Source organism: Lissotriton helveticus, chromosome 1_1 (genome assembly GCF_964261635.1).
Source record: "Lissotriton helveticus chromosome 1_1, aLisHel1.1, whole genome shotgun sequence".
NCBI classification, from domain to species: Eukaryota; Metazoa; Chordata; class Amphibia; order Caudata; family Salamandridae; genus Lissotriton; species Lissotriton helveticus.
The window spans coordinates 1,630,326,364-1,630,348,435 of record NC_136057.1 but is presented as its reverse complement, the minus strand read 5'-3'; the positions used below and the strand labels follow the sequence as shown (position 1 = coordinate 1,630,348,435).

The 22,072-nt window shown below is 47.9% G+C and overlaps 1 protein-coding gene across 2 annotated transcripts in view; it reads right to left on the bottom strand.

Annotated features, from left to right (window-relative positions):
• The window catches only part of RAPGEF3 (Rap guanine nucleotide exchange factor 3), a 1,135,646-nt gene that overhangs the window by 632,671 nt on the left and 480,903 nt on the right, over positions 1–22,072 (bottom strand). For both annotated transcript variants that reach the window (XM_078688545.1, XM_078688554.1), the window contains exon 5: positions 17,498–17,619. In XM_078688545.1, the coding sequence (XP_078544671.1) occupies positions 17,498–17,619 (122 nt within the window). The remainder of the gene's footprint in view (positions 1–17,497; positions 17,620–22,072) is intronic.

Here is a 22,072-nt window from a genome sequence, read left to right as displayed (position 1 = left end):
AGGTATACAGGTATCAATATAAACATAAATTCTCTAAATACTCTTAGTCGGCAGAATAATATTACCAAGACAAGTTCAAATGTCATAAGAGTTGCAAGAATAGCCACAAGTTGTAGCTTGAGAGGCATTTACAGAAAAGAAAAATTCAGATTAGGCTGTCCCTACACTAGACTAAGTGACATCCCTACTTAGCAAGATCTTTACCTAAAAAGGTGTCAGCCGTGGTGACTTCCAAAGAAGATCACACACTTCCCTTAGTCTCTTTGAGTATCGATCTCTTGAAGTTAACCTATCTGCCTACCCATCCGCTCTCTTAGGCTCCTCAGACCATCTGCTCTGTCTCCACCCAAGGGTGCTGTCCCTAATACAAAATCACATTTCCAATGGAAACGCCTTTGAGACGCCCCTCACGTGGTGTTGGTTCTGGCGGCAATTTCCATTCTGATACTCCTCTGGGTCCATCGTTAGCGTTGACCTTGCTTCCCAGGCTCCTCTCCGGCTGGACGGTACCCCCCGGAAATTCCTGAAGCCTCCTCCAGGCCTGTGCCAGGCTTCTCTGAACAAAGCCTATTCATCACTTTCCAGATTAAACCCCCTCGCACCTGCAAATAGACACTTCTACTGTAGGCCCCAAATTCCGGCCTCCACCGTATCTTCTAAGTCGTAAACCATCGAACAGGCTCTGCAGTTTTGTGCTTAACGTGACCTTTCTCTAACGAGCACATGCAGATCAAAGAAATGACTTTATCTATTCAGGCCTACTAGAATTACATGAAACGGGCCTCTGTATTCTGCCAACATTTAATTTCTTAGTTTAAACAGTATTCTAACTCATTACACACATGATTATATGAAACACTTCTATAAAACATATTTCAGTTCTATGCTCAATAATACTTTGCATTACAACAACATTAAAATCCACGTTAAGTGAATGTGCAACAGCATCTTTCGTTTCCTGTGAAATGCCATGTGGCCTACACATTTCCACGTTTAGCAGAATTACATTTTCCCTTACTACAGCCATACAACATGGAATTTCAACATCATTCTAACATTTCTACACAATTCTACATTAGCTTCTCACACAGATATATGCATTCTAATTTAATAAAACACTTACACATTTGCACTCTATAAATTCGACACTCTTATGTAATCTATACTAAACTAATACTACGTGCTTGTAAATATGGTGCACTTCTATCAATTTTCAGATTTGCGCTCTCTCAATCCCCCCTTTGATGACTTTCAGTAGTCATCATCATCACAACACCCTCTCTGAGGTCTGAACTATGTCAAACTGAAGTCGTTGTAATATTCCCTCGTTTCATCCCCTCTAGAGCCCTCAGACTCCTGTACTGATTATCCTGCATCGCAGCTAATCTCCTCTCCTGCTCTCGCATGGATCTCTGCAACCTGTTTGCTCTATATCATTTATACAATCGCACCAATCCCCACAAAGTGATTACACAAATCACTATTATGATGATAGGTTTCAGTATGTACCAAATGAAACCCATTCCTAGGTTGGCAAACCAACCTCCAACTTTACCCATTCTTTTACCTACTTTTCCCCACACATTTACCTGTGTCAAATCCTCAATCTCCTGATGAATTTCAGTAATGTTCCGTATGTACTTTTCTAGAGGTTTTGAATTGTCTGGAATGTAAGTGCAACATTCCTGGACCTTCAAAGCCTTACAGACTCCTCCCTCTTTGGCTAACAGAACGTCTAGAGCAAGTCGGTTCTGAAGAACCATTGCCCTTATCGATTGCATCTCTCCCTCCACCAGCATTAACGATCTAGCAGTACTGGCGGATTTTATTTATTTATTTATTTATTTTGCATCTTGTAACGCGCAAACTAAAACCCGAAGGTGTCAAGGCGCCTAACAAAAAGATCAGAAAGCGGGCACAACTACTCATACGCTTGGACAAAGAGGCGCGTTTTGAGGGCAGCTCTGAAGGTTTGAAGGGAGGGGAGGGACCTGAGCTCTAGTGGAAGGTCGTTCCACCATTTGGGAGCCAAGAGGGAAAAAGCCCTACCACCCCATCTGGCTTTCCGAATGCGAGGGATGTGGAGAAGAAAATGATTGGAGGAACGGAGGTTCCTGCCTGGGTTGTAATAGGTCAAGATGGATCCAATGCCTGAAGGGTAACTTTTTGCCAAGGCCTTATAGACCATACACATGGACTTAAAGACAATCCGCTCCTTTATCGGAAGCCAGTGAAGCTGTTTCCTGGCCAACGTGGCCGAAGAGCGTCGGGGAAGATCAAGGACAAATCTGGCTGCCGCATTCTGGACTATCTGCAAGCGCTGCCGCTGACTCTTATTCAGTCCAGCATACAGCGCATTGCAGTAGTCCAGACGAGACCCCAGAAGTGCGACAGCAAGTTGCCTTCTTGCCTGCAGGGAGAGATAGTTCCTAATTTTCCTAAGAACGTAAATTATACCCCAACAGGTAGATACCGTCCTGTTGACCTGTTGGCGCATGTCAAGAGTAGGGTCAATCATCACCCCGAGGTTTTTAGCCGAGGAGGTAGGCTTGGGGCAGGGACCCAACGAGTCGGGCCACCATTCCATGGACCAAATATCTTCCCTTCCGCCGAACACCATCACCTCGGTCTTCTCCCCATTCAATTTCAGTGAGTTGTAAATCATCCACTGGCCGACGGCCTCCATGCAAGATCTAAATCTGGAGGCCGTCAGTTCAGTTGACTGGGAGAGAGACACGAGGATCTGGGTGTCATCCGCGTAGGAAACTACCTCCATCCCAAAAGATCGAATAAGTCTGGCAAGGGGGGTCACATAGATGTTAAAAAGGGTGGGACTAAGCGCCGACCCTTGAGGGACCCCACATTGCACAGACAGGGATGGAGATAGAAATTTTCCCAGCATTACCCTCTGCTCCCTATGATCGAGAAAGGAAGAGAGCAAACCCAGGGCTGCCCCCCGGACCCCAATCTCACCCAGTCGAGATGTTAAGACACGGGGAGACAGGGTATCGAAGGCAGCCGTGAGGTCCAGAAGGATCAGGAGGGATGTCCGACCCTCATCCACACTCATACGGATGGAATCGAGCACCAGGGTGAGGGCGGACTCGGTGCTATGTTCCCTCCTGAAACCATGCTGGGAAGTGTCCAGGCAGCCCGAATTCTCCACAAAGGCAGCTAGATGCCCATTTAGGTGGGACTCAAGCATCTTTGCAGGGGCCGGAAGCAGTGAGATGGGGCGGAAGTTTTTTAATACCCCGGGATCTAGGGAGGGTTTCTTAAGAAGAGGTTTTACCACAGCCTTTTTCCACTGCTGTGGAAAGACACCCTCCCTCATTACCCCATTCATGATCTCAAGTAAGGGGGGTAAAAGAGATCCTCTACACTGCTTCATGATCTTAAGAGGGCAAGCATCTAGCGGAGACCCTGACTTGGTTTTCTCAAGCAGCATGTCAAGATCTTGTAGGGAGAGCGGAGGAAAAGATTCCAGATAGCCGGCCAAGGGAAGCTCCGCCGAGGAAACATCCGGGACCGCAATGGCCGGAGGCTCAGCCGTTGAAAGCCTCTGTGACTCCAGAGAAGTGTAGATGTCCGATATTTTGGACTGAAAGAAGAGAGCTATGTCATTGCAGAGCTCCTGAGATGGAATGACAGGATCGGGGACCTGAAGAGATGTGAGAGAGTCCACGATCCTGAAGAGCTCTTTGGGAGATGAAAGGGAGGAAGTCAGGGCCACAAAGTAGTCTTGTTTGGTCCCGATGACTTCCAACTTATATCTCTTGAGCAGGGTTTTATGAGCTTCCCTGTCTTTGAGATCCCAACTGGCGTGCCATCGACGCTCCTGTCTCCTTACTTCCTGTCTAAGGAGTCTAAGTTGTTCAGAGAACCAGGGGGCTGATGGTCTTTTCCTGGCTGAATAACAGGACCGAGCCGGCGCCAGTTCGTCCAAGGCCTCTGTAAGAATGTTATCATAATGCGGCACCGCCGAAGAAGGATCCATCTCCCAAATAGAAGACAAACTAGGAATCCATGGGTCAAAAGAGTGTACCCCGATGTTTTTAAGATTCCTACGTACTTCAAAAGTACTCGGAACTTTCCTAAGAATGTCCTGGCTAGGGAAGGCCACGTTGAAAGGAACGGCCAGGTGGTCTGACCAGGAAAGGGAGAAAGGATCCATAGCTGACAGTCTCTGATCGTTAGAGAAAATCCCATCGAGCGTGTGACCAGCTCGGTGGGTGGGTCCTTTCACCAGTTGGGTGAGTCCACATGCTGTCAGTGCTTCCAATCCTATCTACGACTGTTGCCAATCTCCTAATCTTGATGTCATTTAGTATTACCCCCAAAAGAGGAAGTGTAGCACCAAATACGTCTCCAACTATCTCCTCAGTGCTCACATCTCTCCTTCCTCTAGCTTTTTCTCCTCCCTCTATGATTTCTAAATCCTTAGCATGGTATATTTTGGGGAAGACAATTGCCAAATAACATGATCCATACCAATTATCCGGTAGTTTCACGTATGCATTCCTCCCACAAACAAAATATGCATTTGGGATCACCTGCATTACCTTCAAGAAACCTTTGGAGTAATACTCTAATTGGAAAGCATGTTCACAACTTACTTCTCCCACAAACACATTCTCGTAATAGGTTTTACCCCTATGTATACACAGTTTCCCCTTTTTCTCTCGAGCTATTGGACCACTGCTACCCTTTCTTCTGTGTGATCTTTCTTCCTCGGTCCAATCTGTTTTCCATTGACCTGAAGCTTTTAGGATCTTTTGTCTCCTATATCGATCATCCACCTGCCCTATAAACTTTTTCTCAATTTCTGACACTTTACAAGTCAAATTATTTCTTTGGGCATGTGAAGTATCTAATGCTTTCCATGCAAGGAAAAATTTCTGTAACCTGTCTTCACTCTTATAATAATCCCATTTATTCAAATGTTTGTAATTCGGTACTTCTGGTAACACAGAATCAAAGTTTGAGAAATAATATTCAAAACCATCACGTTCATAAAATATGCTCAACAACAAACTACATGTGATTCCATAAGTCAATGGAAAATGATGATATCTAATGCCTTCGTCCACAGAGGCTGGCAATTTCATACAGACATAGCCATTTTTAGCCTCCATAACATCAATATATTCATAAAGCAATTTAGCATATGCATTTGATTTGAAATTCCCCTGGGATTCATCAACATGTAACCTACCAGTCTCAGCTGCTAGAAAAGCTTTCCCCCTCTCTGTATTGTACCCCCTTTGACCAGCAGTAGTAGGTTTCTGTGTCGATATGCTTTTTGCTTCCTGCACTGCTTTCTCTTCATTTACATGTCCCACTATGTATGATATAGTGACCACTAACACTATCAGAAAAATCACTCCCCCTAAAAGTGTGCCTACTATGCATTTTGTCCTGCGGTTCGGGTGGCCAGCCTCCATGATCTCAAGACAGTGTAGCTCTGCTTTTCTTTCACAGCATAAAGTCTCTTTCCTTTGCTTCTTCAGCCTTTTCAAACCACACCTGGAAGCTGATAATCCCCTCCGCAAATCAGTCTCTGAGTTCTGTAGCAGTAGACAACCCTAGCCCTTCTCCATCCGCTAAAATGGAAGTCCCTAGTTTCTTCTTCTTCTTTCACTTGGTGCTAGGTTTATCTCTCAATCTGTTTATCTACAAAGTCTTCACAAAGTTTTTAACAATCTGGAATTATACGTGTTCCAACAACTCGCATCACACATTCTAATATTTCCAAACGAAGAAGGAGTTCCTCAAGTATTGGACACCTTGAACAACAAACCGGAAATTCTATCTTCTTTAAAACCAAGTCCCTTATTCCGCTCAGGTAAGGAGGATAGACGATATTCAGTGTCAGCAACCCTTCGACCTCCACTCCTGGTATCAGCAACTTTATTTCCACTGTTATGATAGGATCAGTACTGGTCAGGGTCACTCCCCTCACCCTCCCCGTTCTGTGTGCTTGGGACATCTGCAGTGAGGTAGGTCCACTCAGGAGTAGCGTATCTTCTGCAAGGCACTCGCACCCTCCTTGATCGTCTCGGACCTTCCCGTTCTTGTCCTTGTGCACTTTCGTCCGGATCTGAGTCTTCGGATTTAGGAGGAAGGATTCTCTCTGGAGTTGGCTTTAAGTTCGGCCTCTGTTTTCTTTCGGGCCAACTAGCTTCTCCACGCCTGGTTCTCCTATTTCTTGTCCTCACACTCTGTTCTTGGTCACTTTGGTACTGATCTGTCTCTGAGCCGTATTCACAGCAACTTTCCCCTTCAGTGGCAACTTCAGTTTCACTGCCGTCCTGCCTTTCTTCTTCTGGATCTGTAGCACTCCCAATTTCTTCAGACACCCCCACAGCTTGACTGATTCCCTCTAGTGGTTCACTGTCCACTACTGGATTTTCATCTGCGAGAGGAGCTGTTTCTTCTAAGGGTGCTGGAACTCTTTGAGTATGGGATGCATGTATCCAGTTTGGCAGCCCTCCACACTTCACAGCAGTATTCGTTGTCAATATGACCTGGTAGGGTCCCTTCCAACGCACGTCTAGGCAGTTCTTCCGGACGTGCTTCTTCACCAGGATCCAGTCACCTGGACACAAGTCGTGACATAGATCTCTGGAAGATGGAACTTCAGCAGCCTGCACCTGAAGAGACACAGAATGAATGGCGTCAGACAAACCTTTGCAGTAATCCAGGATCAGGTCATCTGTAATATTCAACAAGGCTGCAGTTGGAACAGACGGAAGTCTCATTGCTCTCCCCATTAACACTTCATGAGGAGATAGTCCTGTTCTCCTGTCCTGGGTGCTACGCATACTCATGAGCACCAAAGGCAAAGCATCAGGCCAGCTTAAGGACGTTGATGAACATACCTTAGCTATTCGGCATTTCAATGTCCCATTTATCTGCTCCACAATACCTGAAGCCTCTGGTCGATAGCTACAGTGCAATTTCTGATCAATGTTCAATGCAGAGCAAAGCATCTTCACAATTTCACTGTTAAAATGTGTTCCTCTGTCCGATTCCAAGGAGGCAGGCACCCCGAAGCGCGGAATCAACTCTCTAAGCAACAACTTTGCTACTGTGAGTGTATCGCACCTGCGTGTAGGGTATGCTTCAACCCACCTGGAAAATATGCATACAACCACCAAAACATACCTAAGGCGGTTGACTTTTGGCATCTCGATAAAATCTAATTGCATTCGGTTGAAAGGCCCCCCAGACCTCCCAATGTGACTCAGTGTAACTGGTGTTCTTTTCCCTACATTCAATTGCTGACAAGTAACGCATCTCTTACACACTGCTTCTGCTGCAATCCTGAATTTAGGACAATACCAAGTCTGCCTAAATACCCTCAGCATGGCATCTCTTCCCAAGTGTACTGGACCATGTATCTGTCGTGCCATTGGATTCACCAATTCCTCAGGTAATACTGCCCTTCCATCTGCTGAAACCCAAAAATCCATTTCACTCTTCCCACAACCTGCTGTTTCCCATGCCTTCTTCTCAGATTCCGGTGCATTCTCTTGCATGCCTTTTAAATCCTCCCAAGTGTCAACAGTTTCTAACATCATGTTTAATTCTGTCTTTTCCTGAACCCCACCTACTTCCACCTTCGTGAAAGAGTACCCGTGCTCCGCACAATAGCGGGCAACTTCGTCTGCATATCTATTTCCTTGTGACACAAAATCTGTGTTTTTTGTGTGTGCTACACATTTAACAATTGCGACTGCATCTGGACCTTGTAATGCTTCTAAAAGCAGTCGCACAAATTCTCCATTTCGAATAGGCGAACCAGAGGAGCACAATTTTCTGTATTTATCCACTTTTAAAAATAAATGCAGACAGAAAACACATTGTTTTCTGTCTGTATTTATCTGTAAAAAAGGAAAACAGGGAGCTTTCATTATAAGTAAGGTTCCCTGTTTTCCATTTTTACAGATTTTTACAGATTAATACAGCCATTTATTTTCTTGTCTATATTTATTTTTAAATAGGATAAAAACGAAAATTGGTGCTTTCTGAGTGATTCTAAATACATTTTGCCATGACTGTCAGGCCAATAACTGTGTAGATTGATAAGGGGATTGAAAAAAGGAATGTTAATAAAGAGGCTTAAACAGCAGTAGATATGCACAAGGCTGATACTGAAGTGAGCATATTTTCATATAAGTGCCTTGATTTATCTTCTGCGGGTATTCATATCACTGAAACCAGGCAGGCATTCATGCACAACTGCATATGTATTGGTTAAATAAATGTGGAAAACATACCAGTTTCAGCTTTATTTTTCTCATAATACCCATAATAAATATGGTTAAATACAGATAAAGTTGACAAAAAATAAAATGGATAAATACAGATGGAAATGTCAAAAAAATAAAGACCATAACACTGGGAGCCCTAATTATAAGGAGGCCGAGGGTAATTTCAGGGCTACACACTCTTGGTACTGGGCGCGCTGACATTTAATAGTGCCGACCGCGGTGTTCTGAGCAGGTTCAGGACACAGGTACACATTATTTTACAAATTAGCACTGCTCAAACCAATAATCCAGTGATAAAAACATGTAAATTGTGAGGCAAATGATAATTTTGTCTTTGTTTAACACAATAAACCAGAATTAAGACATTGGTGCCTCTGTGCCGCCCACTTAAAGTAAAACACTTGTGAAAACTATGACACTGATGAAATAATACGTAAGGTAATTATATGTATATAACATGTTCATTTCTTCTTAGTTAGAACCCCAACAACGTTTTATTTGGGCCCTCTCTTCTTTGGGCCTCAGCTGGGGGTCTGGCTTGTTGTGTCCTGCTGGACAAAGTTTAGTGTTTTGCCAGCCACTCCCTTGAGGGCTGGAACATACACCCACCCCACACTGATCCAACACAGGCATCACCGGTCAGGTGACCCTGCCAATAAAAAGAGCCCGGGTGCATTTGCTCGTGGCCAGTTTCCAGTACCATACCCATGAGTCTGTGTTGTCCTTCCTGCAGTATGTGGGCCTAGGGCCCACAACATAACATTGGCAATGAGGGGGTCAGCCCTGCGTGTGAGCCGGCAGCGAATTGAAGCTTGGCAAAAAGGGAAAGAGAGCCCATGTAGAGGGCAACCCCGATATTTGCTGCCAGCATCTGAGAGTGTTAAAGAGAGGGAGAAGACACCGCTGGCCCTGCAATGGGGCAAGAGGCTGTCTGCTGAGACCCCAAACAGAGCGGGTCGATCCCCGCGTCTGGACTGAGAGCTGGAGAAGGGGTAGAATGTAGCAATACCTCTACACTGCGGAGGTACACTACATGAAGTGGAGCACACCTCAGTCCTGAATCGCATGAGCAAAATGATGAAGAGGCACTGATTCGGCTGGTGTTTGTTCAGGTGAGGGGACAGCAGGAAGACTGCCCTATTCGGTATAAGCGACCCAACCCCGCCGCAGCGATAAAGACTGGGCCACATAAAAGTTCCAGGGCTTAAGTGTAGGGCGCTGTTGGTGAAGCACTGGCAGGCCGGCCTCCACAGCCCCACACATCATGTCACCACTGAGAAGAGGGAACAAGGAAGTACCGGTGTTGCGGCAGGCAGCGAGTACGCACCAGGAGGCATCCACACTGCTGCTGCTAAGGCACGTAGCACTGTCTCTGTGGCAGAGAAGCCAGCGAAGTTCTGCTGCGTGAGTACCACCGCGCCGAAGTGTCAGTAGGGTCCTTAGAAATACCAGTCGAGCCGCATGCATACCGCCCACCCAGAGGCAAAAGAGAACACAGCACAGCCCACTGTGTTAGGTTCCTACTTCAACAGCGCCAGGAAGCCCACGGGCGTACGTGCGCTTTACAAAAAAACCCTAACATAACATAACATAACATAACTGTGTCATGGAAGAGACCGTCAATAAACTCACCGTCTTTGTGGTGAGGAGGCAAAAGCCTGTGGAGCCCTCTGGAGAAATGCGTGAGGCCATGAGCACAGCCAGGGCCAGTTTTTAGAGCTGGTGGCTGCCCGGTGCGACAATAATTTTTGGTGCCCTCATACCCCATGACCGCCTCCTCGAATTTGCTCATACCACCAGGCAAAATTGTGCCCCTCATCCCTCCAATCATAAGTTATTACTCAAAACAGCGCCCCCCTCCACAGGTCATCGTCCAATGCGGCAGCACCACTGCCCTAAAGCCAGCCCTGTGCACTGCACCCTGCTCGGAGGATGAAGAAGCTGTGTGGAGGCCTAACTGCTTCCGAGCCTGAATTCCGAGGAGAACCGCAGCTTCGGCAAAGCTGCTCGGCCTAGGAATGGAGCTGCAGTGCCACCTAGTGGTATAACTGGATACTGCATCCATTTAAAATTAACATATGACTAAGGAAAGGCCTAGTAGAAGTAGTCCACCATCACTAAAGAAAACTGTTTTTTCAAACACAAGGGGCGAGCAACCCCACCTCTGTTTTAAAGGAACAATAGCTCACCAGAGCAGCACCAACAACAGCAGAAGGTGTACCCGACGGGATGGGGGACAAGAGAAAAGTACTGACTTGCCTCTGGCATCAGAAGTAGAGACTATCCAAGAGTGCTCCACACACACCCCTGGTGGCTGCCTATTGGTTGAAAGGGAGTGACTGTAAACCCCTGCAGAGGAAGTATCCTAGGCCTCCCACAGATGGTATACAACCTTTACCACGCATTTTTTACCACGCACTACCATTACAACGCGGTTTTTACCACGCATACCATTACAACGCATTGCGCTGGGGGGCGCTCTAGGATAGGGAATAGGTTAATTTACTATCCAATAACCTTCCCTAGTGTCCACGGTGACTGGAGTGGGAATAGTAAATTAAACTATTCACTATCCAGCACCCCAAAGCGCTATGCGTTGTAATGGTATGCGTGGTAAAAACCGCGTTGTAATGGTATGCGTGGTAAAAGTATGCGTTGTAACGTCATACATCCCCCACAGATGTCTCATTCATACACAGAAATTTGTGTGTGTACTGGCCAGAGAGAAGAGGCCACACATAGACAAGTAATATCCCTGGAGAAAGAAGACAGCACAGCACGACGCCAAGTGGCAAATGCCCAACACCACAAGAGAGAAGCAGGCACGCAAGGTGCCAGCAGAAGGCATCAGCAGAGACTGCATAGTAGCCGCACCACTGCCTGACGGGGCACCAGCTCATAAGAATATACCCTACAAAGGTGTGAAACTGAAAGCACAAGGTCAAAAGTGCGCCGAAGACAGCACCGGAGAAGCTGACTGCACAGGCAAGAGCAGGGAGCAAAAGCAGCCCCAACTCCTCAAGCCGCAAAACAGAAGCAGGCCAAAAGCAGGCCAAAAGCAGAGTGAAGAGAGCAGTCACAGCAAGAGTGACAACTAAGGTAGAGGGGCCATCAGAGGGGACACTGGAAGAGACTATGCGTGAGCATTTCTAGTACTCCCCAGAGATAAAAGGAGAGGCTGGTGCTCCACAGGGATGTATGACGTTACAACGCAGGCTATTACAACGCCTGCCTTTACAACGCGGTTTTTACATCGCAAACCTTTACAACGCATAGCGCTTAGAGGTGCTGGATAGTGGTAAGTATAATTTTCTATTCCAACTCCAGTCCCCGTGGACACTAGGGAAGGTGTTGGATAGAAAATTAAACTTATTCCCTATCCTAGAGCACCCCCCAGCGCAATGCGTTGTAATGGTTTGCGTTGTAATGACCGCGTTGTAATGGTAGTGCGTTGTAATAGTTTTGTTGTAAAGGTTGTTCACCGCTCCACAGAGGTGGAACAGCACCTCTCAGTCATCAGTGTAAGAAAGCACAAATTAGGAGTGGCAACCTTCACAATTTTATGTGACAATGAGCGTTAACTCACTTGGATGCATAGACAATGACTGGCTGCATGAAGGAGTATGTGCCAGCTAGCCGCCCCCAGCACTGAATAGCCTCAATAGCTCATCAAGGAGAATGTCACATGGAGTGACCAACCCTGCCGGATGCACTCAAATCGAGGCAGGTCCCAACGTCATGACGGCGCAGCCTCAAGGTGCAAGAGCAGTGCCCTTGAGCGAAGAGTAGGCGGAAGGGAGATCAACCGCCATCTGCAAAGCACCAAGGAGATCACAGAGGAGGGCCCTGTGTGGCCTAAACGCAGAAAGGAGATAATGTACACCCTAACTGCACTAGAACTGCCCAGTAGTGGGCCAGAGACTATTCAGGGATTGCCCCCAATACTGCCTTAAGACTGTGTCATAAATTGGCCCATTACAGGCAAGAAGAGAGTCGCAAGTCTCCTAGTGGCAAGCTGCCACAACTGCAAAAAGAGAGGAGAGTGTCACCTCCCACAGCGATCCTGCGGTGCAGCTGGAATACCTGGCCGAGGAGAAGAAGGGTATGGAAGAGGCTGCAGAATGGATCCATCAAAGTACACCTAACTCCACTGCCATCCATGAAATGGCTGACGTACCTGAGAAGATGCCCCGTCCTACAGGCAGGACCAGACCTGCGAGTGGTCCATGGCGGGAGAAGATGCGTAGTCCAAAAGACACAACGGAGTGACCAGAGGAGGTCCCTTTGAGAACAAGGGGCTGTCACCACTTCAGAGCATGTGCAGAAAACACATGCAATACGCGGCCTGTTGCCATTTTGTAACATTTACAAAGAAAACATGTCGCCGGACGCCACATTACAGAGGAAGCAAGAACCAGATAGAAGAGAGCGTGGCACGTTGCCACAGTTGCAAAGAAGAAAAGAAGTGGCGAGATAGGAGGGTGGCAATCCTGTCACAGAAAAGAAGACGACTGCAGGTGCGCAGGAGAAGTCAACAGGGGGACAAGAACAAGTATGCTTACCATTACCTGAGTGCACCTACTAATACAAGCCAGCCACTGGGGTGTGGTGACGTCACGGGAGATAGTTCAGTGGGAGTACCAAACGTAAGCCGCCTACATGCGCGAACTGTGTATCTGCTCCATGCTCCACAGTGTGACTGTCCAGCCACCTGTCACCAGCTGCTTAAAGTAAATGGCATCCCTGTTTGCTTACACACATGCCAAATAAGAAAACCTGCACCAAGTGTCCGACGACCTACATGACTGCAAAGATTCTCCAATCAGCCTTACTCCATGCAAGTCATCACCACCTGTCGTACAAGTCGTCTCATGGCAGCCACTCCATCATTTGCCATGTGCATCGCCACCATCCCTAAAGCATGAAGTAACACGACTGGAGTCCTGCACCACTGCCATACAGAGTGACGATCTGAAGAACCAGTGACTATTTGTTTAATTGGTGTACATCTTAATCCCGGTAGTGAGAGCATGTTCTGACCAGGACACATCCACTCCTGACGTTGCACAAGTGACTAGGTGGTGGCTCCGAGGTGGTCTTGTGGTTGTCCAGATACAGACACATGCAGACCCAGTGCAGCCCATAGGCAGTCCGGTGGCAACTCACCCAAGTGGCTTCCCGCCATGTGTGAGAGATGAAACTTACTTTGCCCCACCAATGGATTCCAGGAGGTAGCAAGGCCATGCAACAGAGATTTCTACAGGTCACAGAAGGCCAAGACTGTCTTCAAGGGATTAAGCTACATCCTCGTCAGGTGTTCACAATGGACTCCACCTATGCTCCTGATGCACTTACATTTGAACCATAAGACACCCAATGCTTCACAGCAAGAGTACGCTTGACTGACTAACATCACACAGGTGGACTGTCACTCAACTGAAGCAAAGCTGAAAGGTCCGGACTTCATCAGCACCGTGTTTCGTGTCCAGATGTACCTGGTTAAAGTATGGATACGTGCCAAGATGAGCGGATGCCCCCAGCTGCATCTGTCCACTGCTGTCCTGTGGACTGCCTCTCAGAACTGTGAGACTTCAGTTATTTTTAGCTGTCTTCTCGTTCCTACCCACAGTTTGGACTCTTGTTTGTTGTTTTTTGTTTTTAATAGGATTTGGGAGAAATGTTGGTTCCTGCTGGACACAGTTTAGTGTTTTTGCCAGCCACTCCCTCGAGAGCTGGTCCATACACCCAGCCCACACCCATCCAACACAGGCATCACCGGTCAGGTGACCCTGCCTATAAAAAGAGCCCGGGTGCACGTGCTTGTGGCCAGTTTCCAGTGCCATACCCATGGGTCTGTGTCCTCTTTCCTGCAGTATGTGGACCTAGGACCACAACATAACATGGCTCTGGCTATATCCTCAAACATATCAAGGCATGTAAAATTAAATAACAGTAGTGGGCTACAATGAATCTAAACAAGCTGGGCCATGCAGTTCTACTTTGAGACAAGATGGAGGTCTGCCACCTATGCTCTTCCTCTCTTTGGAATGCACATGGTCGCCAGGCTAGTTCCGGGTCACACTACCCTTGGTAAGTAGTACGTGGGCCAGCCACCACACCTGGCAATGCTATGATGATTCTCGCTCTCATACTGTCTACTTCTGCACTTGTAGATCTATGTGAAAGGGGTTCTGCAGTTTGGGGCAGTGCAAAGCTAGCAGTCGTTACTGTGGGCACGATCTGAAGGAGGCTTGAACTTGATGTTGCTGCATGGACCGGACTAAACTAATACAACTATAATAAACCATAAAAGACTAGAGTAATAATAATAAATGCCAATAAACCAGCCACATCTGCATTATCGACTCAAGACTTCATTTTTGAGAGTCAATGACAGTCTGCAGGGAATTTCAGGGCAACACCTTTTCAAAGAATGGTTAACAAAAGGAGCAATATAGTTGCAAAAAATGAAGGTATGTGGAAGTGGGCATTATGTAGTTTTCAGTGTATTTTAGCTGCCTTTGGGCTTCATTGTTGGGTGCTGTGTGTTAACAGACCAAGCACACTCGCACCCCAGGGTGGAACTAGTTACTTGGTTCCCTTCTAAGCTTCACACAGCCAGGCAGCTGTTTGTCTGATTAGTTAGCTACCTGGAGCGATCCTGAGAGTGACTACATGTGGTAGCTGAGAGCAGTGTACACTGGAGAAAGAGGGACCTTCTCCCTCATGGAAGAAAGCTTGGATCTTATGCTGCCTGCTGTTCCCATGAGGCACAGGGTCAAGACTGATTTGCACATGGCCATGTCTGAACTGGGGTGGCTTGGTGAGCAACATAATGATGGATTAAACCCAGATCTGTGACTGGGGGTGAATGTTTTGCCATTGTGCAACATTCCATCCATCATCTTGTGTGTTTTTCTGTTCACCCTATGTGGGAAGGGTATGCCCAGACGTGGGTCCTGTGCTCACTACGCCACTGGAGTCAAGTTATCCTGGCTGACGACGGCTGATAGCCAGAAACCGGTTCCTAGGATGCTTGATTCCAGTCCAGGGAAGACATGGTTTGGCAGGTCGAGCTGGACTGTTCCCATGAGGCACAGGGTCAAGACTGATTTGCATATGGCCATGTCTGAACTTGGGTAGCTTGGTGAGCAAAATAATGATGGATTAAACCCAGATCTGTGACTGGGGGTGAATGTTTTGCCATTGTGCAACATTCCATCCATCATCTTGTGTGTTTTTCTGTTCACCCTATGTGGGAAGGGTATGCCCAGACGTGGGTCCTGTGCTCACTACGCCACTGGAGTCAAGTTATCCTGGCTGAATATGGCTGGTAGCCAGAAACCGGTTCCTAGGATGCTTGATTCCGGTCCAGGGAAGACATGGTTTGGCAGTTCGGGCTGGACTGTTCCCATGAGGCACAGGGTCAAGACTGATTTGCATATGGCCATGTCTGAACTGGGGTGGCTTGGTGAGCAAAATAACGATGGATTAAACCCAGATCTGTGACTGGGGGTGAATGTTTTGCCATTGTGCAACATTCCATCCATCATCTTGTGTGTTTTGCTGTTCACCGTATGTGGGAAGGGTATGCCCAGACGTGGTTCCCGTGCTCACTACGCCACTGGAGTCAAGCTATCCTGGCTGAAGACGGTTGATAGCCAGAAACCGGTACTAGGATGCTTGATTCGGTCCAGGGAAGACATGGCTTGGCAGTTCGGGCTGGACTGTTCCCATGAGGCACAGGGTCAAGATTGATTTGCATATGGCCATGTCTGAACTGGGGTGGCTTGGTGAGCAAAATATCGATGGATTAAACCCAGATCTGTGACTGGGGGTGAATGTTTTGCCATTGTACAACATTCCTTCCATCATCTTGTGTGTTTTACCTGCTGAAACCGAGGCTCTGGAGTTCTTCGGCGAGGAACTGTTCACTGAAGTGCCTTCGGGGAGGAACTGTTGTAACGAGGGACATGCACTGGGAACGTCAATACTTAACACAGTGCAGAAAAAAGCCAAGTGACACACACCCTCAGAGACACAACTGAAGTGTAGGAGCACTTCCTTGGTGTAATAATTAGCTATCCAAACTTGTGACGAGTGCGGGATCATTCAGGTTTCAAGAAGGAGTGACATTTGAAAGCCTAGTGGCCAGATGTGGCAGATGGTGAGCGCACTACATAGAAGACATTGACAATGTTCTTAAGAGTTGTGAGAGGATTTCTCAATTTACAACTAAAACTTGGCTGCCTGTGCAATATTATTGTGAGAAATCAGGTGGATCCGTTTCACCAGGTACTTATTACTTTAGTCTCTTTTGTAATCTTGTTATATTGATGCATTCTGATCATTCGTTTTTGTCTTAGTACAATAGCATGAAGGAACCATTGTTCACTTGGAAAGAAAAGCAGAAATTATGAGATTATTAGTACATTGTCAATGGTGTAGAAAAAGCCTGCCATACCACAACAAAAACAGACAGTGCGACAACACAGTTTAGGGTAGAGCAGTGGAATTTACAAAACCTTTCCTAAAGATACTGTGAAGTCAGCAGGAGAGGACAGGGATGCCCTTAAAAGACAATCTTGGTTGCTGTCGCACACTCAAGTGGGTGGTAAATTTGATGGTGTGTTGTTGTGGGAGATCAGAAGAAAGATAACGAAAATGATCGGGGGGAAAGAACAACGGGGCATATTATCAGGAACCTCGTTAAAATTATCGCCGTTTTAGCGGCAGGGTATTGCCACTAAAACGGCAATAATGGACTTGCTAATATCCGTTATAGAATTCCAATAGAAGCCCAGGTTAGATGTGCAGGACAGCTATTGGAATTCTATAACGCATATTAGCAAGCCCATTATCGCCGTTTTAGCGGCATTCCTGCCGCTAAAACGAATATGCCCTTCCCCATTTTGAGGGCTAGAAAGGAGAACGTAATTGAAGGTCGGCTGGCAAGATGGTTATTGACAGAAGAAACAAATAACACCTGCAAATAAATATTACAGCAGGTCCTCTCACTTATAAATCATACAATATATTGTTCTTTATCATTAAATGTTTTTGTACACAGAATGCTTGTAAACATTCCTAATTAGACTGCATTTAAGCATCATTAAGACATTTGCCTGAGAATAATTCATATTTTAACTAAGATTTTCTTCTCTTTGGGAAGATTTGAAACTTTAGCTACGGATCTTGTTCGACAATGAAGGCCACCTTACCATGAATGAGAGCGCCTCCATCCAACAACACTTGCCAGATACCAACTGCTTGACTCCGGAACTGGACTGTCGGGCTGGCGCGGATCAGCCAATCCACAAGCTCCTTCCCTGAGCAGCACTGCCTGTAAAAATCAGAACAATGCAGATGAAAATCAAGGTTTGCTATATTAATCTGCTGTTCTAGGCATTGCAGATATACCCCCCAGGGTCCATTAGTGCCCCCCCAAAGAAAACAGAAAATCCTAGATAAGAAAGATATTGATGAATGGGAAGACTGCAGGACTTCCAAAGACATATGTAATTAAATGGAGTGAGACTAACTGACAACATAAAAATAAATTAAACATTGTGGCGGGTAAATAATAAGATAAGCATGCTCCACCTTCAAAGAGAAAGAGTTATTCAATTAAATTGCACATTTTTGGAAAAAGCTTTCACTTGAAGCAATCACATAAGTCACCCACTTCTTCAGAACTCATGCAGCCGAGGAGGAGCTTGGCGGGCATCCGTGATGGCCGCGTGAGCACAGCGCTCTCCGGACCCCCGCCACTCCCGGCATGATATCCTGAACATATCCTGATTTCTCACAAGGATTAATGAAGAGGAACCTGGGCTGATCTTAATATTGTTTTCGGATTTTGAATTGGACCAGGGGCACCGAAGCTACATCGACTCAAACTTTCGGGGCCCGCCTTGGCGGCGCGCCCGGGTCTTGGTGAGGCTCTGTTGGCGTGTCTGAGTTGAACAACGGCGGCAGGGGGACTCGACTCATGGGTCCCCCTCTTAACTTTCGGTTTCGATTCTGACTCGGACTACGTCTTCCAACGGAGGTGTCTGGCCGGTGCTGAATCCAGCGGCGCGAGATTGCAGTTGCACCTTTTGTCTGCTTCGTGTCCTTCCGGGCCGGTTCACACCTCGACTTGCCCTCGAAGCTGACTTTTGGATCCGGCGCACTGTCTCCCTGTGGCCATTTTCACCAGGTCGCGTGGGTCCATTGGGGACGCGGTCTCCGCTATGACTGGCAGAGGGGACCAAGAGCGGCGGAAGACCAAGACGCCCCTTCGCGGGGGCCCGGTCCAGTCTAATATCATGGACCGGTACACACAATCGAAGGTGTCCCCCAGTGCCGCCTTGCCTGGCCCGAGTGCAGTGGGGCACCCTTTGGAGGCTTTGGCGGAGCCGTCCCTGCAGGACATCATGGGCGCCATCTCTGGCATGAGAGAAACCATCGGCCAACAGTATGAAGCTCTGGCCCACAAAATTGATACTGTGGCTATTGATGTGAACCTGATTCGGGCCGACTTATCTAAAACCAATGAGAAGGTGAAGTCATTGGACCTCAAGTCATCTAGCCTCACGGCCGACGTCTCGGAGATGCAGACGGAGATCGGCAACCTCAGAAAGGTGAACGATTTCATGACTCAGCGCTTGGAGGATTTTGAAAACAGGGCACAGCGTTGTAACGTGCGTGTGATTGGTGTCCCGGAAAATCCTGATCCGCATTCTGTTGATCTCCTGGTTGAGGACTTGATACAAAACTACCTTTCTCCATCCGGATTGAGCAAATTCTTTGCGGTGGAACGTGCCCATCGTGTTCCCGGTGGCCAGGGCAAGCCGGGCGCCCCACCAAGGCCCATTGTCGCAAAACTTTTCTATTATAGGGACCGAGACGCTATCCTGCAGGCCTCGAGAGCTAAGGGCCCGGTGGCCTTCGAAAATGCCACGGTGAACTTCTATCCGGACTTCTCACAGCTTGTGCAGAGACAGCGAATGGGCTTCCGTGGAGTCAAGAAGCGTCTTCGGGACCTGGGTCTGCGATACGCCATGCTTTTTCCTACCAGGCTACGAGTGGAGTACAATGAACGGACCCTTTTCTTTGATCGACCTTATTCGGTAAATGACTGGCTGGACTCTCTGCCGGACCGGCCTAATTTGACTGATCCCACCGAGCACCCGGGTGGTGCCGAGGGTGGCGTGGAGAGCTGAACTTGTTATCTGGGCCCCTGTTTCCGCATCATGTAATTTCTTCCTGGGTTCTGTACTTGAGTGATCTGTTTTCTGTGTACTCTCTTCTCCCTTTATCTCTGTCGGGGTGGCGGGTGGGACAGGGCCTTTTCCTCCTCCGGGGTCTTTTTGTAGAATGGGGGTTTTTGGGCGACAGGCACACTGCATGTTGGGGTGGCTTTTTTGTCTACTGCAGTGGTGCAGGGTGGGGGGTGTTTCCTTGGGTGTTGGGGGGGTGTTGGGGCGTTTGTAGTTTGTGTTTTGTTTTCTCAAGGCGATTCTATTTTGATAATTGTACTTTCAGTGTCATGCTCATTGGGGGATGGTTTCTGCATTACTTCGTGGGATGGGGGTAGCGGGTTGAGGTTTATTTCATGGAATGTCAATGGTCTAGGGGATCGTATAAAGCGAGGGGTGGTGTTGCGATGCCTGCGACGTTTGTCTCCCGATATTGTCTTTCTGCAGGAGACACACCTAGTGGGCAATACTTGTCGCGCGATGAATAGGTGGGGCTATCGTCTTGTTGCGCACTCAGGGTTTACAACGGGTTCCAGGGGGGTGGGCATCCTTGTCCGGGCTTCCCTTCCCCTTGCGATAGATGATGTAATCCTCGATGATCGGGGGCGTTATGCCGTCCTCGTGGGACAATATGAGGGCAAGACCCTTTCCCTGTTCACCGTCTATGTGCCCCCCGGCCTGCAGACCTCTACCTTCTCTGATTTGGGCCGAGTTTTGTTGGGACTCCCTGATGGTGCTCTTTTCATGGCTGGTGACTTTAATTCTGTTCTCTCTGGTCTGAGTGATCGTTACCCCCCTAGGGATACTCCTTCGACCCATTTATGGCTGAGTGGCTTTTTGGATACTTTTGGTTTGGTGGACTGCTGGAGACTTATGCACCCCACTCAACTTCAGTATACTTTCCACTCTGGGGTCCATGGGAGTTTGTCTAGATTAGATTACTTCCTCATGCCAGCTGAACAGTCGTCGGCTGTCCGGGAGATTAGGCACCTCCCCCGGGGCATCTCGGACCATTCTCCGCTCTGGCTCTGTTTTGATGTGGGGGTGGAGGCGGCGGGCCGGGTGGCTCCTATCAACCCTTGGTACCTGGCCTCCCCTGAGACCCGTGGTCAATTGATTACGTCCCTGGACAATTACTTTCTGGAGAACGAGGGGTCTGTCTCTTCTGCGGTGTCCCTATGGGAGGCTTTTAAGACAGTAATTCGTGGGCAGGCCCTGTCCCTTATTGCTGAAACCAAAAAGGCAAGGAATCGGGAGGTGGTGGATCTTGGAGTGGAAATACTTGAGATGGAGGCTGACCTGGAATCGGGTGTCACTCGTGACAAACTCCATGCTCTGGGTCTGAAGCAATTCGCCTATAAGTCTCTGGTCACAGATGCGGCCAAAATGATGTTTAGGGAGCAACAGGGTCGTCTGTATGATGTTGGGGACAAAGCGGGTAAATTGCTTGCCTGGTTGGACAAGAAGGAGAGGGCGAATCGAGTAGTGCCTGTGATTCAGACTTTGAATGGTGTGAGAGTAACGGACCCGGTTGAAATAGTGGAATGTTTTGCGGACTATTTTCGTGCGGTTTACTCCCCAGTGTCGGTAAGGGATGTAGACGACTCTCGCCTCTTGCTGCGCGACATAGCTTTGCCCTGCCTCTCCGATTTGGAGCGGTCCTCCATGGAGGCCCCGTTCTCTACGGACGAAATCGCGACTGCAATTCGCTCTCTCCGTTCGGGCAAGGCTTTGGGCCCGAACGGTTTGCCAATCGAGTTATACAAACTGCGTCCTGATAAGATTGCGCCCTATCTTCGAACAATGTTTTCGGAGTCCCGTGAGCGGGGTGCTCGCCCTTATGACCAGCGCCTGGCTACGATTGTGGTAATTCCTAAAGATGGTAAGCCCCGGGATCTTTGTTCGTCATATAGACCCATCTCCCTGTTGAATGTTGAGCCTAAGGTTCTTGCCAAGATCCTGGCTACTCGCCTCCTAACGGTCATTAGTGACTTGATTCATCCGGACCAATCCGGATTTATCCCGCACCGTAACACAGCTCTTAATCTGCGTCGCCTTCATGGAGCCATCGCGAGGGCGGGGCTTCTGACGGAGCCGGCCATTTTGGCTTCGTTGGATGCCTCGATGGCCTTCGATACGATAGAGTGGCCCTACCTTTGGGCGGCTCTTGAGAAGTTTGGTTTTGGCCCGGGGTTCATCGGATGGGTGAAGCTGCTATATACCGACCCCCTGGCACAGGTCGTGGTTAACGGTCGAGTGTCGGCTCCCTTTCCCCTTGGTAGGGGGACCAGACAGGGGTGCCCCTTGTCTCCACTACTTTTTGCTCTCGCATTAGAGCCGCTAGCTGCGTGGATTCGCTGGGAACCTTCTCTCAAAGGTATACGTTGGTCCCCAGATTTTGAGGACCGTGTTTCGCTTTACGCGGACGACATTCTTCTTTATCTTACTTCCCCGCGTAAATCTTTGAATGTCCTGTTTGACGTTCTCGCCTCGTTCGGTAAGAATTCTGGTTTGATTATAAACTGGGCTAAATCCTGCGTCTATGTTATTTCG